We start from the raw sequence: 21105 nt of genomic DNA on the forward strand, positions 1-21105 counted from the left end.
AGTTGCAGTCTGAGGGCGGTTGTATTTTGATGATTCGAACAAACAGAACAAGAACTTGCGGTCCCCACGTAGAACTGGGAGCAGATACTGCGGGAATGACTTTGAGTCGGGAAATATGCCCTATTTTAATCGCAGCCTTCCTTACGTAGTACGATGTGCGGTGAATAATGCTGCAAGCCCTGCAGTACTCGACGTCATCCATTTACAGGTCATCCAGTGATCCCTTTACCTGTTTTTTTTTTCAGTTACTGCTTGCGGTTTTTGCGAGCACATATCTAATGAGCAGTGTGAAATAAACGAGAGATTAAAAGAATGAGGACCCGGGACGACCGCTTACTGCTAACTCAGATTTATTGCGAAAAACCATGCCTTAAATAAGGTATGTCACACAACACGTGTACAGCCGGGTCCGGGAAGAAGCGAAAGCTAAAAACGAGAAAAGCGGAAGCATGCTTCGCTCAAACCTCAATTACCTTGCTTGAAAAAGAGCTCGGATGTATTAGCTTGCCAATGTTGTCACCACTTTGTTAGTTTTTAACTTTAATGAAGCATGAGTAACAATGTCTGATTTAAAGCGCTTGCGACAATTCTGTTTTTGTGTAAATTTCTGGAACCGTCATTCGATGGCTTGCTCGAACAAAACACCCAACCTCACCCTGTTCCTGGTGCATCCATTTGCTGCAGAGACATCCCAAATCGTACAGTCGCAGTCTCAAGTGGCATTCGCGTAAATTGTTGCCGCCTGAATATCGATGCGGCACATCATATAACATGAACCGTTTTGTGCAGACACGTAATTCAAAAATAGGACGAGGTGTTGATTATTCGTAAACAGGTTGCGTTGCGATGCATATAATATAGCTGAATTCATGAAAAACTTAAAATTGATGCAAGGACAGCTTATAGTAATTGTATGGCTCGTTCAGCCACCTTCCCGCTGCACAGAGAGTTCACGAAGCGGTTTTAGCTCCCTCCCGCTGCAGGTATTCATCTCTCAGCTGGCGTCGGTGTGGCTTTCCCGTCTCGGTCTGCGGTATGGCGTCGACGAATTCAATCCCACCATGGAGCTGCTTATGCGGCGCTACCAGACCTGCGAGTAACCAATTGCAGAGAGATGTGCGTAACTTTAGGATAGTTTGCACGTGTTCTTGCCGTAATCTTGCAATAAGTGCTGCACTTTAAGGAGGTTCAACAATCGCCATTCAATGTTGTCAAGAAAGCGTAAAACAGTAGCTTTTACTATTTTGAGTGCAGGCGTTCAAAGCAGTGTCCTTTTTTTATGTGATGGAGCAACTGAGGTCTATAGGCTACCTCGAGGTGTGAGTGGCATAGAAATTTAGTTGGGCTTCAAATAATGAAGGTAATACCGCACGATTAGGAATCTGTGTGGTCCTGCGGGGAGGCAACAAGTGCGAGTGATTTCAAAGTATACATCTGACTTTCCAGTTTATCTCCACCATTGCCTGCTACCTTCAAACCTCCGTACAACGAAGCGGCATATAACGAAGTAAGTTCCATTTCCATTGGAATTTCCCTAAGGGTGCATGCATTTGAAACCTAGTTTAAATAAAGTTAAATTGTATCGTCAGTGAAACCGAGGGATTGAAGCCTGTGGAAGCGATATTAAGAGCCACAAACCGGCGAACCAAGTCAACGCGGCGAGGATCATTGACTTGGGTCCAGTGGTCGTCGTTGATAGTGACCCTACGTGGCTTCTTGCTCTCGTTTTCCGAAGGCACAGGTGTGTCATTGACCAACCTATACATTCTTGCAGCGACCTACTGGGAAATCCTTACCGCTACTTGGAAAGACGGTTCTCCTCGCCTTGGGGTCTCGTTAGGCCTTGCTCTCTCTTGGTAACGAGAAACTTATCCCAACAACGAGGTGCCCTCATCGCCACGCGATGAACCTATACTTGTTTGTTAATAAAACAACTGCTGTAAAGCTGTCGAGACGTGTATTTCTTGCCACCGCGAAACCAATCATCTATATATACCTAAAGAGGAGTGGGCTGGATTGGCCACGCGCGTGTTAGTGTACCGTATGTTGCTTGTACGCTACGAACATATAGAAGAATTTGTGTGATTTTTTTTTCTCGGCGCTGAAGCTTTTCACTTTATCGGCGCCGCCATATCGCGTGTTTTCGCCATTTCGCCTGTTGGGCGAACCAAATGGCCAACGGAAGCACATGATGACCGCATTGGCGCCGAAGGCAGCTGTGGTGAAGGCTGTCGACTCATAACAATAAGAACATAAGCGTACATTCTTGGGGGGCCAGAAAGGTGCTAGACGTCTCCCCCACCCCCTTCCTACGTCGGACACAGAGGGGCTGAGCCCCGCTGCCCATCAATGCGAACCGAGATGTTTGTATCAGTGATACGTCTGTCACCCTCCGTAGAGCAGAAGCGCAATTTTTTGAAAGCGTGATTTCATAAACATGTGGTCGCACTTCAATGTTCTGCGCAAATGTAACTGCGCACCTGCCTGCGATGTATAAAAAAGGAGCCTTTCTTCAAATAAACGCAGCTGCAAGTGACTCTCTTTCCTGTTCCCTTGTTTTCGTCGACTTGGGTTTCGTCCTTATCTTTTGCACCGTACGAACCGACGAGCCCAGCAACATGTTTTATTAAGCCCCGATCTTTTGGGGCGGTTACCATCGCCAACGTACTGGCAAACCAACAGCTGAGGTAAATTGGCCTAGTCGGAAAGCTTTAATGGTTGGATACTTCACATAGCAAAGCCTTAACTTACCTGATACCCTCGTTGTAAATATTTCTATCAGGTTCACTTGCGCATTTAATTGTCTTTAAATTATTTCTTTTTTATTATTATTTCCTTCCCTCTCTTCTTTAGTCTGTCAATCCCTTTCCCCATCCCTACACAGAGTAGCATGCCAGCGGTATACAGACGCCGGCAAAAATCTCTGTTTTTCTAATAAAGAGTCTCTCTCTCTCTCTCTCTCTGAGGTTAAGTATTCTTTGGAAACAGCAGTCAAGTAACTATGCAATGGGTTTTCATAACGTAGCTCCTGTCTATGTAGCGAATATCGTCTTCGTGCCTCACTAGAACGCGCCGTAGATCCCTGTGGTGCAGGCCATCTATGTGACGCTTTATAGGAGACGACGGCTCAAATTTATCCGCCGACGCCAGCAGTTGCTATTCCATTACCGGAAAAAACAAAGTTAATATAAGGTGTGCGAGCCCTCCGAACACCTCGCTTCCAAACTGCTGTAGCGCGAACGCGCTGCACGCGCCGGCTTCGTTTTCAGTGTGTGTTTTTGCATTCACATAAGCTCCCATCAGGGCTGTGCCTGCCAAACTCGCGGTACGCATGAAACGTATTTGCAAATGAAAAAAAAAACAGCGCAATAGGACACGAAGCACAAGCAAAGGAACACACAGGAGGAGCGCCTTTGGCTCGCCATGGCGCGTCTGCGGAAGACTGGTAATTACCTTTGTGTTGTTAACTGCCATAGCAGCACTGTAAACACGAAGGTGTTGATTCCACCCGAAAAATACTACTGATTCCCAAATAAATGGCACCAAAAAAAGCAGACGACAGGACTGGAATAACGAAGTGCGCTGAACAATGTAAACAGCTTTTGTTGCATGCGTTAGCAGTGCGGGGTCGTAGTTCACTCGTGTAAAGAAAATGAGTATGTGCACGAAGCACTGAACATAACCGGAGTTCATTCCTGCTTCACTACTGCATTGATCAGTCGAGTTGCTGGGTGATACAGTACCGCGCATTGGTCACGCCAGCATTGAGCAGGAATTACTACATTGCTTTCAACTTCCGTCTTTTGACCAGTATTAAAAAAATTACGAAGTTATACAGCGGCGCACGCAGCCAACTTTTTACATTTCAAATATGTTTTACATTTCAAATCTAAAAAGTGCGCCGCCGCGATAGCTTGTAGTGGTTGAAGGGAAGGAAAATTGTAGAGGGGGATGCGCCATTTTATGACATGCGCCGCCGAGGTATGTCCAGGCGAAGATTACTTCGTAAAATGTTCCGAACGGATATTTCTCATTTTTGCGAAATCCAGCTCTGTCGGCCGATTTCAGTGTACCTGACTTTTCTCTGTGGGGCCTCCTGAAAAAAAAAACAATTCGGCAGATGCCACGCGTTGCGGAAATCGGTTTCATGCGAAGCAGTAAGCGAGTACTTACATGCTGTAGTTTATGGCTTTGAGCCAAGCGTTACGAGGTGGATTGACGTGTTTTTGTAAGTGTAGTAGCTGTGTGTACATCGCGGGCTTAGCAGGCACGTCGACAACCCTGGCGTTTAAAGTGTAACTTATAGTGTGACCTAACATCAGCCCTCACGTTTTAGTACATACGCCAGTATTATCGAAATTACGTGCACTTTATGGTGCAAGCATGTGAATATCATGCGTAACTTTCGTTAATGTATTCCTCCGGGGTTTAGCAATGCTTCAATACAGCTTGCTGAATCATAGCCATAAAAATGTAATGTCCAATAGACTGCTGTAAAAGCGGAGCCAACACTGGAACCACCGACGCTAATCTGATATGACACCTGTATCGTAGGAGTATATGTGTAGGGTTTATTGCTTTCTTGTAAAACTGGACGGCGAGCACCACAACTACAATCGACGTTGTACCGACATTACGCCTGCACAGGCTGTTTTTCCAAACCCGTTTAGAGACCTGGCGTGGCTTTGTGGTAGAATACCTGATTGCCACGCAGAATGCTTGGGTTCGATTGCTCTTGGGATCCTACTTTTTATTCTTTCCATTCGTCGGGTCCACGCTGCCCATGTCGGTTTTTCTTAGCGCCCTCGCATTTAAATTACCAATGTCTGTTCTCGCCGTTCCAGGGTAGATATAAACTTTCAATCACCTGTGGCGCATACCCGTACACCGCGGCCCGTGGTAAACGGGTATGTGCGACACGTGTCTGGAGGAAAGTATTTGACGTCGCACGCGACAGGATCTTCACGTTATTCATGTCATGATCCGACACTCACACTCGTCAAATACTCTTACCCTCCCACGCCAATTTTGGTATACACCGAGTTAAGGAGGCGATCATGAGAGCACCCAGACGTAGGCGGCTAGATAGATAGATAGATAGATAGATAGATAGATAGATAGAAACGCTCAAAGGGCCAAAGGTTCGCTAAGAAATGCTTCGCATATAAAAACGCCAGATGTTTTGAAAAAATGACGTTGCAATTGGTGGTATATAAGCGACATACTTGCTCCTATTCATATGCACTTACTATATTTTTCCCTCCTTCGGCATATTATATATGACTACACAGAAAAACGTCAGTTGACTCCACGCCACCCTTTAAGCTGATGACATATTACTCTATGTCGTAGGGAAATAATAGCGAAAGGTGTGTACTAGAGCACTGCACGGGCTCAGGCCTCCCGGAAACCCGGGCCGGGTAAAGTAGTTTTCACGGCGGGCCCGGGCCGGGCTCGGGTCTGAAGCTACGGGCTTAGGGCCGGGCCCGGGTTTGAGGTGGCGGGCTCGGGTCGGGCCGGGCTTGGACTTTGCTCAGTTCTTAGAGGGACGCTATAGTGAAGCACTGAATCGGTTTAGACTGGTGAAGTGTACTCTAAGAAAACGATTGTGATATATTTCACCATCATAAGTTTATTATCAGACGAGAAAATCAAGGTCAAAATTCCATTCCTTAAGTTTCGTGCCGAAATCTCCGAACGTGACGTCACGGATTTCAAACTGTACTTCTCGTACTTGGGAGGCATTGCCTCTACACATTTTCTTGAAACATGGTATGTTAAATCTATGTCCCCCTCAGAGGTCAATGTACTTCACTTTTAGTGATTAGGAACTACGTAGGCCCCCATTAGACGGCGTCAGCATATAAGGTGTCACGGTGTCTGCTGCGCGAATTTCAAGTGGGCGTCGCCACCCGCATTTATCTTTCTGCGCGTTTTCTCACTTATCAAGAGTCTTGTCCCGGCGAGCGTGGTGATTTAGGAATTGCAAAGCAGCAATTTACCGGTAAAAGAAAAATTGTTTTTCTTTCTAAAGCCCCTTCAAGTTTGTTCCGCGTACGTTATGCATACATGTGTTTCACATTTTCTCTCGAAAAAACACTTTTTTTTATGTGGGTCAAGCTATTTGGAGAACTTTTATTAAAGAAAAGTACGGAAATTCTTTTTCTGCTTGCATATGGGGCTACTTGATTTATCTTAAACGAGCTAGCTAAAAGTAGATATATCAGGGGCTTATATAGTTGTCATGTCGTTATTCTGTGCTTTATTTGGATTCGCTATTATTTTCTATCCCAAATGTTACTCTGTAATCGGTGTAATAAATGTAGTTTAATGAATATATACCTGTATGTTATCGCGAGAGCAATCACAGAGTTCCAAAGCGGGAAAACGTTCTTGAAGTTCCCAGGCCTCCACTAAAACGAAAGGACTGCACGGAGTCTCGTTACACGGAATTCCTTACAGACACATTCTTTTTCCGTGACTCCGTCACGGCCCCCAGTGGTCATGTCACGCGGGATGAGCATGCACAGCCTGCTTTGTGTGTCCAATTTGCTAACGTTTGAACTTTCGCCTTTTTACGCTATAACAAGGGTCTAAAACGCACCTCAGCTAATGGTCGCATTCACGAACATTTACTGCCGCGAGGGCCAGGACAGTAACGCAGCTAAAAGCGGCGGGGAGGGGGGGGGGGTGCAGGTTGTACCAAATGTCAGCTAACGTTGCCATTTAAGAAGAGTTTTCCCATATATAACATGTGGGTCGTTTCTGAAGGATACTTGGTGGCAGGATTCCAACAACATATCGATATCTATCTTCAACATGACTAAAATCTGGACGCCGATTTTATCATATAGAGTTTTGTTTCATGGTTAGGTATCAACACATGGTGGCCGCAGGGGGCTCCTCACGACAAAAAAGCGTTAAACCTGTCACGCCTGTGTGGCTCAAGAACGTATACTTATAAAGAAAATGAAAAAATTGGACGAAGACAGTCATGCGCGGGCCGCGGGCTTTTACCGAAAGGCACACGGGCCGCGTGTTTGGGTCCCCTGCGCTATAAAGGTATAGTATGAGAGCTACATGATACTGCTGCAACATCGTTGGAATGTGAAGGAATAGCTCAGGTTCAAACAGCATAAGGCGTGAGGCAAAATATAGTCGCTTGACGAAATATCTGGCTTGAAAAAAGACAATTACTAATTTCGTGCCGGGTGACGTCCCTTTACCTCGAACCATATGCATCCAATGAGTAAGCGTCGAGAAGCTGATTCGAGCCTTCATTACCAAACTGTAAGGAACACCGAAAATAGATTGAAATAGCTTCGTCCACCTCCTGCCAGTACTACCCACGTAGTCCAGTGATCAGCTTCTACCAGTACAACATCGTTAGGAAGGCATAGAACATTACGACATGAAAAAAAAAAAAAAGAGAAAGCGGTAGAAGCCGTGCATAACATACACTGCTGAAAACTACAAAGAGAAGCCCTCAAACAGCAGTTTTATAGGTCATATTGAATAGTGTCACTAGGTTCGGGAACGATAGAAATGGAGGAACAAGCTGCACAGCTACGTTCGTTCTGCACAGGCCCACAAAGACATCCTCTGCTTGCTCCAGTGGTGGAAGTTAAGAACAACGACTGCCGACGCCTTCACAGTTCGCAAGGCCGATGTGCACACCTGCAGTGCGAGAAACTTTAGCGTGGCAGTATATGTGATGCAACGGTGGTTAGCGTGGAACCTCTAGCTGATTTAATTTTTTGCATAATAACACGTGAAGAAATAAACTTTAAAATATGCCACAAAAGACTTATGGGCTGTGTATAGTAGCAGTGGTGTGATATTTGAAAAGAATCCTATCACAAATACTTTTTTCGTCTTTTCGGCTGCCTATACGTATTTCTAAAAGTACACGTGGTGTATTTCTATAAGTACACGTAGGAACCAGCTTCAAATACTTCCCAAAGCCGGTTTCCCTCGGTCTGACATTGGTTCCGTGGTTGAATCCCTGCTGCAGAAGTTGACAGCCAGCGCTGCCAGTGCAATTCGACAATCGGAAGAAAGGGATCGGGTTAAGCCAGAGGCAGATCCCTATGTACACCGTGTGTGCCATAACCTGAAGAAGGTGGCTACCCGTTACGGCATCCCGGTCGTTTTTTCAGCTCCTAACAAGTTGGCTCAATTGCGCCCACATATCACACGCGAGGAGGTGAGGGGCTGTCAGAAGCAGCATACAAAACCTTTTAGGCGCCGTGCACAAGCGGTTGTATATGAGATACTCTTAAGCTGCGGCAAGTCCTACGTCGGACAAACAGGACGTTTCATTAATGACAGATTGAGAGAGCATGCCAACAGCTTAGGTAAGAGAGGTCATGCGCACCTTCCTGCGCATTTCAACTCCTGCGGATGTGAACCTTGCTTTGAGCAAGTACTGATCCTTGGTAAAGGCAGACAACACACGGCTAGAGAGCTGCTGGAAGCATTATATATCAAAAAGAAAGGTTCTGATTGTGTCAGTGACACTTCTATATCTTTATATTCGACAGAAATGCACTTCCTAGATACTGTGTTGGCTTGACCATGTCGCTGTACCCCTGATGTTCGCTGTTTACGCATGTGCGGAAATGTTTTCTTTTTACTGTACCTTTCATAGTCTGTCAATAAACAGTTGGTAGTTGCCGCTTCTCTGTCTTCTCTCTGCTTCTCACTTTTTCAAGAAATGTATTTAGCGCCTCAGTCGTCTGTACCTAAACACGTGGTGCACATGGTTCATTATAATTTTTGCCAAGGTTAGTGTACTTACAACAAGGTAACAGTTTTGGCTTTCTTCCTCTTGCTGTGGCCAGGTGGTACTATGGTCCCTCAATACTATACTCGCGGACAACTTTTCTTGGCAATGAAGGGAAGGCTAGAGAGCCGAACTGCGTATGTGCTACCGCTGAAGATTATAGTCCCACAACTGCGTCCGTGTGTTCTGCCTGAGAATAAAAACAACAACATTACTTTATTTTCTACGGGACGCTGTTTGAGGACAGGGTCAGCGCGCACCAAGGAGATATTTATATTTGTTTTGCTTTATTAGCTTTATGCAGTGTCATTTCGCGTTTTTGCACCTGTGAAAACGTCGCACCTTTTACGTGCACCTCACAGCCAAAATGGCGTCTTCGTCTTCAGGTGAGCAATCGTCACCCTCCAGCTTTTCCAACAACTCGCCGAGGGAGCTTGTGACGAATTTCACTAACAAATGGCTGTGTAAGCCTGTGGCAGCCGCTCGAATAATCAAATGGCCGTCACAGGAGGTACGGAAGGTTCACAAACCAAAACGAAATTCGAAACGCGCGCTACCGGACTACTTCGCGGAGCAGTACATGTGCAGTAGCTCCGCCCCCGTAGCCTTTCCTTCATTGCCAAGAAAAGTTGTCCGCGAGTATAACACTCAATAAAAGTATTGAGTATTAGTCCACCATGGTCCCTCAATACTCAATAAAAGTATTGAGGGACCATGTTGTACTATGATGAAGACAAGTGTTATATATCCAGAAGCGTACACGATTGGCTTGGACGCTAGAGCATGTTTTAAGTTTCAGTAAAGAGCGCAATAAAAACAAATTGAAGAGAGCGTTCTGTTCTCTGTCGCTTCTGTTTTTATTGCACTTCCTATCGAAACTGAACTCATGCTGCAGATCACTTTCCTTGCAGCAACATCTGCTACAAAACGCGCTTGATGATCCCCATTGCGTTTGCAATGGTGGTGTATACCACTGCCGAACAAGCATTCATCGTACCTAGTATGTCCACTCAACTGTTTCCACCGTGAGCCCCTTTTTACAAGAAATTACCGTAGGTTGAAGTAGAATTGTTAGCGAAACATTCGCCAACAAGGCGCAGATATTTGCTACTTAAAACACTTCGCCGTAGATTCTATGTTCTGGCAACACCACCTATATTATTGGCTCGGGCCCTGTCGGACCTGATCTGCCGTCGGGCATGGCTGGTCCTGGTAGGCGAAATTTTTTCTCCGGTACTGGCCGGGCCCGGGTCGTGCATCGAATCACCGGGCCGGGTTCGGGCGGGAAAACTTGAATGAGTTCCGGGCCCGGGCCGGCCCGGGCCGAGAATCACGGCCCGTGCAGTGCTCTAGTGTTTGCACATATGTCATAGTTGTGTTGTGCGCCGATATATTTTGTATGTTTACTCATTGCCGATAATAATGTGTGGTCGCCAACAGAGGTGACACGGATTCGTAACACATTTATTTTGCGGGAAACTGCAAAACGCACTTCCAGCTAGTATAATGGTTAATGGTTGTTTTGTTTATATTTCTTTTGTTTCTGAGTCTCAACTGCGCCATTATCTACTGCAGACATCTTGATGAGAGTATCTATGGGCTACAGATTCCTCACCAAAATTTTCCTAATCAAATATTATCAGCATTCAACGCCCTCCAAATATTATAGCCAAAAAGAAGGGCGCTGGGATAACGTACGATGTATTTTGAAAAATGAACTATTTTAACTTGCTTCTTTTTCAGCAGCAGCTCAAATAATTGTGACCTTGACTACTGTGTCATAAAAACTAGAGAAATATTTTTAAAAGGATTTAAAGTTTTTACAGTGTACGAAATAAATATATGACGACTGCCCATTCGAACTTAATTTAGAATTGCCTCATGTTTGATTTGTTTCTGCTGCTTGCTTGTAGCGTCTGCAGAGCTAAAGACACCATAATAAAGCAACTCTAGTCGGCACAGTTGCTATCGCCTCGCTACATACCTCGAAAACATTTCTTCTAAGTACGATTTCCTGGGTGCTTAGCTGGTGGTTCACCTTTGATGTAATTGACCAGAGCTTCCTTCTTGGTTTCTTTTTCTTCTTCCGTCGCAGGGCGCCGTCCTCCATCGAGCACCACGAACGCTCTGGCCGCTTCGAGGTACTCAGGGTGCGGTACACCAGCGACGGCAGCCTGCATCACGTCTGGGTGCTCCTGCAGCAGCTCCTCAAGCTCTGCGGGGGCCACCTGCTGGTCCATGCACCTGATAATCTCCTTGATCCGGTCCAGCACGTAAAGCTCTCCGCGCGATGTGTAATAGCCCGTGTCACCTGCGAAGGAACCGTGACATCACGTGATGCTGAATATCTAAATCATGGGAATAATCAACGCATATTGGAAGACCACGGGGGCTACCAACAGTTGCCTAGACGCCCTATTGTATTTAGGCACGAATGAAATTCTCGGATACACTTTGCGAGCAAGATAAGCTCCGTGTGATGTCCGCGAGCGGAGTGGCACCAGTAATACCCCTGATACACGGTCACTCTAAAGTTCTTTAGGTGAGGGGACATCTTCAGGAAAGGCGTTCATGCGCAGTAACACCCGACAAAGGAGTATCCCCCCCCTCTCCTCCAAGTTCCTTTGAGGGAAGACAAATCTCGCATATACTTCTACTGCGTAAAGGATTTTATCTCGCATGCAGCGCACGGCTTAAAGTCAGGGGGGCCCGGGGGGGGGGTGGGGGGAGCGGCCCCCGTCGGCAGTCCAACTGTGGCACCCATTTGACAAGTGCCGGGGTTCATTTTTTTGGCAACAGCGTTTGTGCTGGGAAATTATACTCTGCGATTTTCCGAATTATAATTTAATCGCGATTATTTGGTTGATGGGGCGTAAACAAAATAGAAAAAAACAGGTATCGTCGCACTGCTGAATGCAATTCACCCAGACACTGAACACCACGGGCAACGCCCCCAGAAACCACGGGTCGCCCCCCTGTTCGACAAAGCTTCATGGTACAGCATACTGTTTCACAAGGCACCTGAGCGAGAAGCTTCCTGCTCGTGAAGCACCAATGGTTCACCTCGGTCTCCTTAGTCTACCACTCAATTTTCATTCCTTTAGTTGTGCATTACAACTCTGCTGTAATGTCAAAGACGCCTGTATTTTGCCAACTTTTGGCAAGTAGTAGTGAAAATAAAATATAGCATTGTCGTGCCTGAGGTTCCCAATCCAGTGAGTCAACCAATGTTATTTACTTTGAGCTCCCATATATTAAAGCCTTGACATCTCGAGTTATTTCTTAAAAATTTTCCCCAAGACAATTTCATTTAATTCTTGATCGTAATGTCACGGCGAATAAATTCCCGACATACATTCGGAATAATATATGGACTTGTATAGCATTCATAAGCATTTGTTCATTTCTAGAGCCGCACTGTGATCATCTCAAAGACCTCACTTAAAGGAGTGGTGGCACAAAAATTCGGACACAATTTGACTGTTCCATCACACTAATGGGGGAATATAGGTGCCATAAGTACAATATCAGCCACAAATACAGCCTAAAAAGTATTTTAATTGAGTTTTGAAGTGCGTGAAAGTGCCGAATCGGAAATCTGAGAAGCAAAAAGCGATGATGTCATCGAGCTGGGCCGTTTTGTAAACAACGTGCATCACGAGTTCTGGGTGGGTTACCGGAGGCGTGTACTAGACGGACAACGCTGGGGGCGACACCTGATGATGCATAGCGTAACCAGAAACCTACAAAATAACATTGCAGTGACTTACCCGCGCTTACTGACTCTGTGTAAAGCATTATCAGTGAGATAATTAGCAACTCGCAGTGTTCTCATTGCCTTTTTTTGCGACAAGAACAGCAACGCTACGGAGAAAACAGAAAAATCACAGCATATCCACGGAGTGAATGATGATAAGGGGGCGAAGCTGCGGAGGTTCATCGGTAAACTGTGAATCTTCCGTGAATTCTGCCCAGTACATCATCACCGACGTGAGATCGGGCGCGTTTATACTAAAGGTTCGATGAGATATGACGACTTGCAGCTCACTTTAATTTTACATGTACGCTGTGAATTTTTATTGTTTAGAAAACCATTGCTTTAGAAAACATCTGGCGTCTTTCGTTAAGCAGCTGGCGTCTTTTCGTGTTGCTTTAGAAACATCTGGCGTTCTTTCGTTTTGCTTTTAGAAAACATCTGGCGTCTTTCGTTGGTTTATTTCATCAATCAACGGCGTTTTGAACAAAATTTTTATTGTTTAATCACGCACAGGAGAAATCTCACCAGGCACTACCTTGGAGATAAACAATGGCTGCTAATGGGAATGCGAGACAGAGGAAGTCGGCTTTTAGCTAACACTTACACTTCTACTTCTACTAACGTTTCCTACTGGAACATGCCAATGGCTGCTAATGGGGAATGAGAGACAGAAGAATTCGGCTTTTAGTTAACGCGCACGCTGCGAATTTTTTATTGTTCAACAACGCACAGGAAAATCTCCCACCGGCACCACCTTGGAGGTCAAGATCTGGTACTAGCGTTACGACTGGTTACGCACTACGACTACGACAACTACGAGGGACGAACGGGTGCCGCCTTAAGGAGCTTCGCCCCTAAAAAAGGATTGTAGTGGGACAAAACGTCACAAGATGTTGCTACCGGCTCCGCGGCTGCTGCTATTGCTGCAGCTGTCAACAGCTCCGGTAACCAGGTATCCGCAAACGTTAGGAAGCCTACAGACAAACTAAAGCTCTCTACAGTCGGGATCGCATGGCGTAGTGGACAGATAACTGCTTCGGCGTTGAGACGTCCGTACGTGGGATTGCTATGCCTTGAGAAAGCAGCGTTGCCCAATCTAAATACGAGTCAGTAAAGCGTACATCACGTAACTTGCATGTTACACATAAACACTGTTACAGAGCGCCAATGTTGTGATTTCACTGTTTCCTTCGTCACTTCTCAACCTGCTACTAAATGATCGAAGCGTAAATGTTTCAGCACATCTAATGCTGCGACTGCCGCAAGCCTCACGGAAAACATCGCCTCAGTTCGACGACAACGACAAAAACCAAATCGCAGCCACCGGCGAGATACGCGAAGTGAATCGAGCTTTTCTGACTGATTTTTACACTCCTCCCAGCTCTTTCGTCCATCGCCGCACTAGATAATAAGCAACGTTGTTTGGCGATTGAGGAAACAAGCACTCGCAACGCTCAACACAGAAGACGAAACAGCAGCGCTGACAACATTGCAGGAGCTGGCCAGTGACGTCACTGGTTCTCGCGGTCGCCTAATAGTATCTGTTAACGAGTGGGCCGACTACATCACGGGGTCACCGAATGCTCTTCGAAATGGAAACTGCCTCCGGTCGTAACATACGAGCATACAGGTGAACATTCGTCTCGCGCTATCAGTTTCGTTGCCGCTAATAACGAGTCAGTAGCCACTGAATAAGAACAAAAAATGGAGGTTCACAAATTTTCTGTCACCATTCCTGTAAAGGAGTACTGACACGAATATTAAACAATTTCGTATTGTCGCTCCAAGCAGAAGCACTAGTGTCAAGAACCCTAAAAAGAGTATTGTGGTCCCTGGGAAAGCATCGAATATACATTGAATACCGCTACCTTAAATATACACTTTCGGTTTCGATATCGAGAGGGCGACTCCTCAGTGACGTTTCATGGCAGTGTGACGTCACGGGGAGACAGTAACTCGCAACGTACTAGCGGCAGATTCCTCATGTGCTTGTGCTGCACGTAAGCAACGATCAGTAAAGTGGCATACAGTGACCCCGACAGTGATTTCTGCGGTTTAGGCTGCATCCAGGACACAGAGTTCGCAAACTTAGTGGAACTGTGCTGACTGGTTACGATAATGTCCACTGCGATGGGGCTGGCTTAATGATGTTCAGAGACGAAAACATTAAAATCAATGTAAAATATTTTCATGTGGTCGTGACGCTGACGTAGGCAGCAGTCGGCGAGTCCAAAATGAAACTTTTTATTTGACCGAACTTGTGGCCGTGAAACGGAAAGTCAACCTACAGCAATACACATTGTATACTGACAGCGGCGAAGAGAGCGTCGGCCGTCGATAAAACTGCTCTGCGGTAAGGCGCGTCGGCATTTATGCATGCAACATCGAACATTCGAGCCTTATCGTTTGTTTGAGAATAATATCAACTGTTAGCGTTTGCGCGCTGAAGCCATAAGAATAATCTTAGATAATCTGCAAGGTTCCCAGACATAACGGCATATATATATATATATATATATATATATATATATATATATATATATATATATATATATATATATATATATATATATATATATTCGAGGAAAGGTGTCGCCGGATCCGGGAGTAATAGCAGAAGCAAGGTGTTGACGCACAAGTGAAAAGAAGCTTTATTTGACGTTTCGGCCGGGCCTACGGCCGAAACGTCAAATAAAGCTTCTTTTCACTTGTGCGTCAACACCTTGCTTCTGCTATATATATATATATATATATATATATATATATATATATATATACACATATATATATATATATTATTTATTTATTTATTTTATTTATTTTGTTACATACTGCCGGCCTTCTAAGAAGGCCTTAGACAGGAGTGGGGCAGAAATACACAACACAGCAACACAGCACAAGCTCGAAGTATTGAATAGCGTTGCACATTACAAAGAGAAAGAAAAAAGAAATACATGAGGTAACATTCTGCGAAGCAATGACATTGGTAGAATATGCAAAACAGCGAAAGGGAACAAATTACACGGTAGTCAGACTCACATAGCACAAGGTACTCACATTTGAAGTATTTACATAGCACAAATTACTCACAGGTGCTGACATTGTACTCAAATAGCATAAAAAGTCGAAGAGAGAAAAAAAAGAAAAAAGAAAAAAGAAAGTTTTACGATTTATTTCAACACAGCAAACTGAAAGCGATAGCAAATAAGTACATGACGTTACATGACGCTTAAAGCGTAGTGGCGTTTATGGAGCTTCATTTGTGATAGCCTGCAGAAAAGAATCAATGTTGGGACGTTCTACCATATGAGCAGATAAGGCGTTCCACTCGACGGTTGTCCGAGGAAAGAAAGAGTACGTAAAAGTGTTTGTTCTGCACTTCAGCTCGGCCACCTTCTTTGCGTGAAGAGACCGAGTAAAGCGGCTAGTGGCAGGTGCTATGAATGCGGATGAATCAACTCGTAACATTTTGTGATAGAACAAATCAAATAGCTTTAGCCTGTCATGACAGCGCCTTGTTTCAAGTTTCTCTAGTCCTGCTTTCTGTAGGAGGTGCGACGGGGATGTTTTCCAACTGTAACTGTTATAAATGAACCTAACAGATTTTCTTTGGATACTTTCCAGTTTTAGTTTGTTGAATGCTATTATAATATATATATATATATATATATATATATATATATATATATATATATATATATATATATATATATATATATATATATATATATATATATATATATATATATATGTTGCCGCCTTATGAGGGCTCCTCTCCAATGAAGGGAGACTAAGCCCTGATACAGCGTACACAACTGAACAATGCAGCCTTTCTAAGAAGGCAACCTGTATGGCGTTCTTTCCTCGGGCTACTATAAATATGCGTGGTCACACAAAAGTGCACTGCTCCGGCAACGGCGTCACCCATTTTATATCCGCACCGTGTAGCTAGCACCGCCATGTACAATTCCGGCAGTGTCGTTTCTTTCTCGATAGTGTGGTGTATTGGAGTCGAACAGGACATGATTACTAGCGTAAATGGGACGGGGAGGAGAAGAAAGGACAAGGGACCACGCTATACTTCAACTAAACATTACGACAGTCAACTTGCAAGTATATATACACATAGGTCGGCAAAAAAATTGGACCTCGTTCGGACTCACTCAAGAAATGTATTTTGCTCTGAGGGCTCACTCGGACTCAGACTCACCAAAATTTTTCTCAGCCGAACGCACTCAGACTCAGACTCACTAAACTTATGTTCAACCGGACTCACTCAGACTCAGACTCACGGCTTCACCTGAGTCTGAGTGAGCCTCAGTGAGTCGACTCATGAGTCCGTTGGCGTAAAATTAGATTTTTCGATCATGGTGTGAATCCTCTTTAACGTCAATACTCACATGCGTCTCTGATTAATAAATATTGAGCTGGCGCATGAATGCTAGTGTGCTTAGATATGTGTGAATAGACTTGAGTATAAAATCGCTAATCTACGATGCGCCTTCTGACCTTGTAACATCAATTACGAGTTATCATCATAGATCATATATAATCATTATCATATATTATTCCAGTAAGGACATTTTTATAAAATACACGACTGCCACAAGATAGTTTTATCAAGAACTTCCCATGAAAGAGGTTGCGTGGAAAGGTCATGCCTCCCTTTCCCCTAACTCGCGCCTCTGATCAATAAATATTGGGGTGGCCCATGAATGCTAGTGCGCTTAGATATGTGTGAATAGACTTGAGTATAAAGGTAAGCCGATATAAGGTTGATAGTCATGCTGAAGATGGGTAGATAGGACCTTAAGTCGGCAACAAAAGGTGGAGCTCACTCGGACTCACTCAAGAAATATATTTAGAACTTAAGGCTCACTCGGACTCAGACTCACCAATATTTTCCTCAACTGGACTCACTCGGACTCAGACTGACTAATATTGTCTTCAACCGGGCTCACTCTGACTCAAACTCGTCAAAATATTGTCACGTGGTCGTGACGTCGACGAACACAGCAGTCGGCGTTTGTAGGATGAAACTGTTTATTTGGCCGAACTTGTGGCCGGAAAATGAGAACTATAACTACAGCAATGCACGCTGTACAATGATAGCGGCGAACAGGGCGTCGTCCGTCGATCAACTGACAAGCGGTGAAGCGCGTCGGCATTTAAACATGTCCCGTCGAATATTCCAGCGTTATCGCTGGCTGTCGTGCAAATTCTAGAATAAGCTCGAGTGTGCGCGTCTTGCGCGCAATCGTAACAAAACGATCTACAATGATCGCGAAGGTTCTCGAACAACGAGGCGCGGTTCGCGCTGAGCGTTGCTGACAGTCTTTGTGGCCGAAAACCGAATACAGCAAAAGTGATAAAGAAACGCACGTGGCAATGCCCCCGTCTGAAAAAGCATCGTCCCGATGCTTAAAACAGAACAGGCCAGTTCATGCAACAATAAATACCAAGAATAAAGCAACAAAGTACAATAAACGATAAGCACAAGAAAGGAAGCACAATAATAAAGCAAAATGGCAGTTCTCAGATTCGCTAACGTGCGTAATATGGTTTGAGGCGCACGACATGGACGACTTCAGGTCGTGCACGGCGCCGCTGAGAGTTCGTAATGCCATCAGGGACAACCTCGTAGTCGAGTGCGCCGAGGCGTCGGAGTACCCTGTACGGTCCGAAGTATCGTCGAAGAAGCTTCTCACTGAGTCCCCGTCGGCGTATTGGCGTCCATACCCATACACGGTCACCGGGTTGGTATTCCATGTGGCGTCGTCGAAGGTTGTAGCGGCGGCTGCCAGTCGTCTGCTGGTTCTTGATCCGTAGGCGGGCGAGCTGTCGTGCTTCTTCGGCGCGCTGTAAGTAAGCGGCGGCGTCGAGATTTTCTTCGTCGGTGACGTTGGGTAGCATGGCGTCGAGCGTCGTCGCAGGGCTTCTTCCGTAGACCAACTTGTACGGCGTCATCTGCGTCGTTTCTTGGACGGCCGTGTTGTAAGCGAAGGTCACGTACGGAAGGATGGCGTCCCACGTCTTGTGCTCAACGTCGACGTACATGGCCAGCATGTCGGCGATGGTCTTATTTAGACGCTCGGTGAGGCCATTGGTCTGTGGGTGGTAGGCGGTGGTGCGGCGGTGGCTCGTCTCACTGTATTTGAAGATCGCCTGAGTTAGGTCCGCCGTAAAGGCGGTACCTCTGTCTGTTATGAGGAGCTCTGGGGCGCCATGACGCAAGACGATGTGCTCCACGAAGAACTTGGCTACCTCGGCGGCACTGCCTTTGGGCAAGGCCTTTGTCTCGGCGTAACGGGTGAGGTAGTCAGTTGCTACGACGATCCACTTGTTGCCGGAAGACGTCGGGAACGGCCCCAGTAGGTCCATCCCGATTTGCTGGAACGGCCGGTGAGGTGGTTCGATTGGCTGCAGAAGCCCCGCTGGCCTAGTCGGCGGTGTCTTCCGTCGCTGGCAATCTCGGCAAGTCTTAACGTAGTGGGCGACGTCGGCAGGAAGGCGTGGCCAGTAGTATTTTTCCTGTATCCTCGCGAGCGTGCGGGAAAAGCCGATGTGGCCCGCCGCCGGGTCGTCGTGCAGGGCCTGAGAACCTCTGGTCGCAGTGCCGAAGGTACAACGATGAGGTAGTCGGCCCGGGCCGGAGAGAAGTTCTTTACGAGGACGTCGTTTTTTCAAGAGAAATGACGCCAATCCCTGCATGAATACTTTTGGAACAACGGTGGTCCTGCCCTTGAGGTATTCCACAAGGCCCCTGAGTTCCGGGTCGCCTTGCTGTCGTTCAGCGAAGTCGTCGGCACTTATGGTTCCCAAGAAGCAGTCATCATCGTGGTCGTCCTGCGGCGGTGCGTCGACGGGGGCACGAGACAAGCAGTCGGCGTCGGAGTGTTTTCTTCCGGACTTGTAAATGACTGTAACGTCGAATTCTTGAAGTCTTAGGCTCCACCGTGCGAGGCGACCTGAAGGGTCCTTCAAGTTGGCTAGCCAACACAAGGCGTGGTGGTCGCTCACCAGGGGCGTAGCCAGAAATTTTTTTCGGGGGGGGGGGGGGGGGTTCAACCATACTTTTGTGGCGAAGCAATTGGTACTGTTTAACGGTTGCGCTCTCCAGCGGCTCCTAGTGGGTCGTCCTCTTCTAAACGCCGCTCGCGCTCGAAGCCCGTGCCTTTGCCTTGACTGTCGCCATAGCTCATTGTCGCCGAGTGCTGTCCAATAAACAGCTTAACAAATTGGTGGAGGTGTTGTGCTCCCATTCGATGCCCCTGGAGCTTCGTTCCCGTACTCTGCCGTCGTTCCCGTACTCTGCCTCAAGACGCCGCTCAGCAAACGCCGCCTCCCACACCGACCACATGTCCCGGTGTCCCACGCATCCGCGATCCACCTATCTTCACTGGTGCCGATGGCACCGACGTGGAGGACTGGCTCGCAATTTACGAGCGCGTGAGCGTTCCCAACAAATGGGACGAAGCAGGCAAGTTGAGCAACTTGGTCTTCTACCTCGCGGGAGTAGCAAGCTTGTGGTACAACAACCACGCGTCCGATTTTGCGACTTGGTCGGATTTCAAGACCGCCGTCATCAACGTTTTTGGCCGCCCTGCAGTTCGTAAGCTGCAAGCAGAACAGCGCTTACGCGAACGAGCTCAGCAGGCCGGTGAATCTTTCACCAGTTATATCGAAGACGTCCTGGACTTGTGTAAGAAAGCCAACGGCACCATGTGCGAGTCTGACAAGATCCGGAACATTATGAAGGGCATTGACGACGATGCCTTCACCATGTTGCTTGCCAAAAACCCTTCCACCGTGACCGAGGTCATAACACTGTGCCAGAGCTACGAGGAGCTCCGCCGGCAACGTTCGATGACCCGTCGCTCTCCATCACGCGACGACGAGCTTGCTGGCTTGGCGGCCATACCTGACCAGGCCACGCTGCTGGCAGAAGTGAAGGCAGTCGTGCGCGAGGAAATCGCACGCCAGTTCTCTCTCCTGGCCTTCGCCCACCCACCGCACGTTCAACAGTCGTCGACGACCCTTCTTCCTCCACTCCGACGAGCAATTGAGCAGGAAATTGCCGAGGTGATGCCTGAGTACCACCAGCAACCTCCGACGCCTGCGCCACAGAGTTACGCTCAAGTTGTCGCTAGGACGCACCAGGCAATCCCTGCGGCTGCTCCATTGAGCTACGCCGAAGCCGCCGCTAGACCTTCGTCCTTCGAAGCGGGCGTGCCGGCTCCGTATGCTGCCGTCATCCCTAGGCCCCGACTGCAACCCACCATGCAGTCGTTTCAGCAGCCGCCCCGTCAATCGCATCCTGCGACATGGGCGGGACCTGGCCCGGCGAACCGATGGCGCACACCCGACAATCGGCCCATCTGCTTTGCATGCGGTTATGCCGGTCACGTGGCACGTTACTGCCATCGCGTGCAGCCGCCTCGAGTCGCGTCACCCACCACCAGCCAGTCCAGCCGTGCATTCTACGACCCGCCTATGTCACCGACGTCACGCCCAGCTCCATCCACTCGCCGCTCTCCGTCTCCACGACGTCGCTCACTGTCAC

General features: G+C 46.9%; 1 protein-coding gene across 1 annotated transcript in view; it reads right to left on the reverse strand.

The window, feature by feature from the left end:
- Window positions 1–250: 250 nt before the first annotated feature.
- LOC119372442 (luciferin 4-monooxygenase) overlaps window positions 251–21105 on the reverse strand; it is a 151048-nt gene continuing 130193 nt past the window's right edge. Inside the window, exons 10-11 of the mRNA XM_037642923.2 lie at window positions 10824–11096; window positions 251–1090 (exon numbers count right to left, since the gene is read on the reverse strand). Of these exons, the coding sequence (XP_037498851.1) occupies window positions 951–1090; window positions 10824–11096 (413 nt within the window). The 3' untranslated portion in view covers window positions 251–950. The remainder of the gene's footprint in view (window positions 1091–10823; window positions 11097–21105) is intronic.

This window comes from Rhipicephalus sanguineus, chromosome 10, assembly GCF_013339695.2.
Source record: "Rhipicephalus sanguineus isolate Rsan-2018 chromosome 10, BIME_Rsan_1.4, whole genome shotgun sequence".
NCBI lineage: Eukaryota > Metazoa > Arthropoda > Arachnida > Ixodida > Ixodidae > Rhipicephalus > Rhipicephalus sanguineus.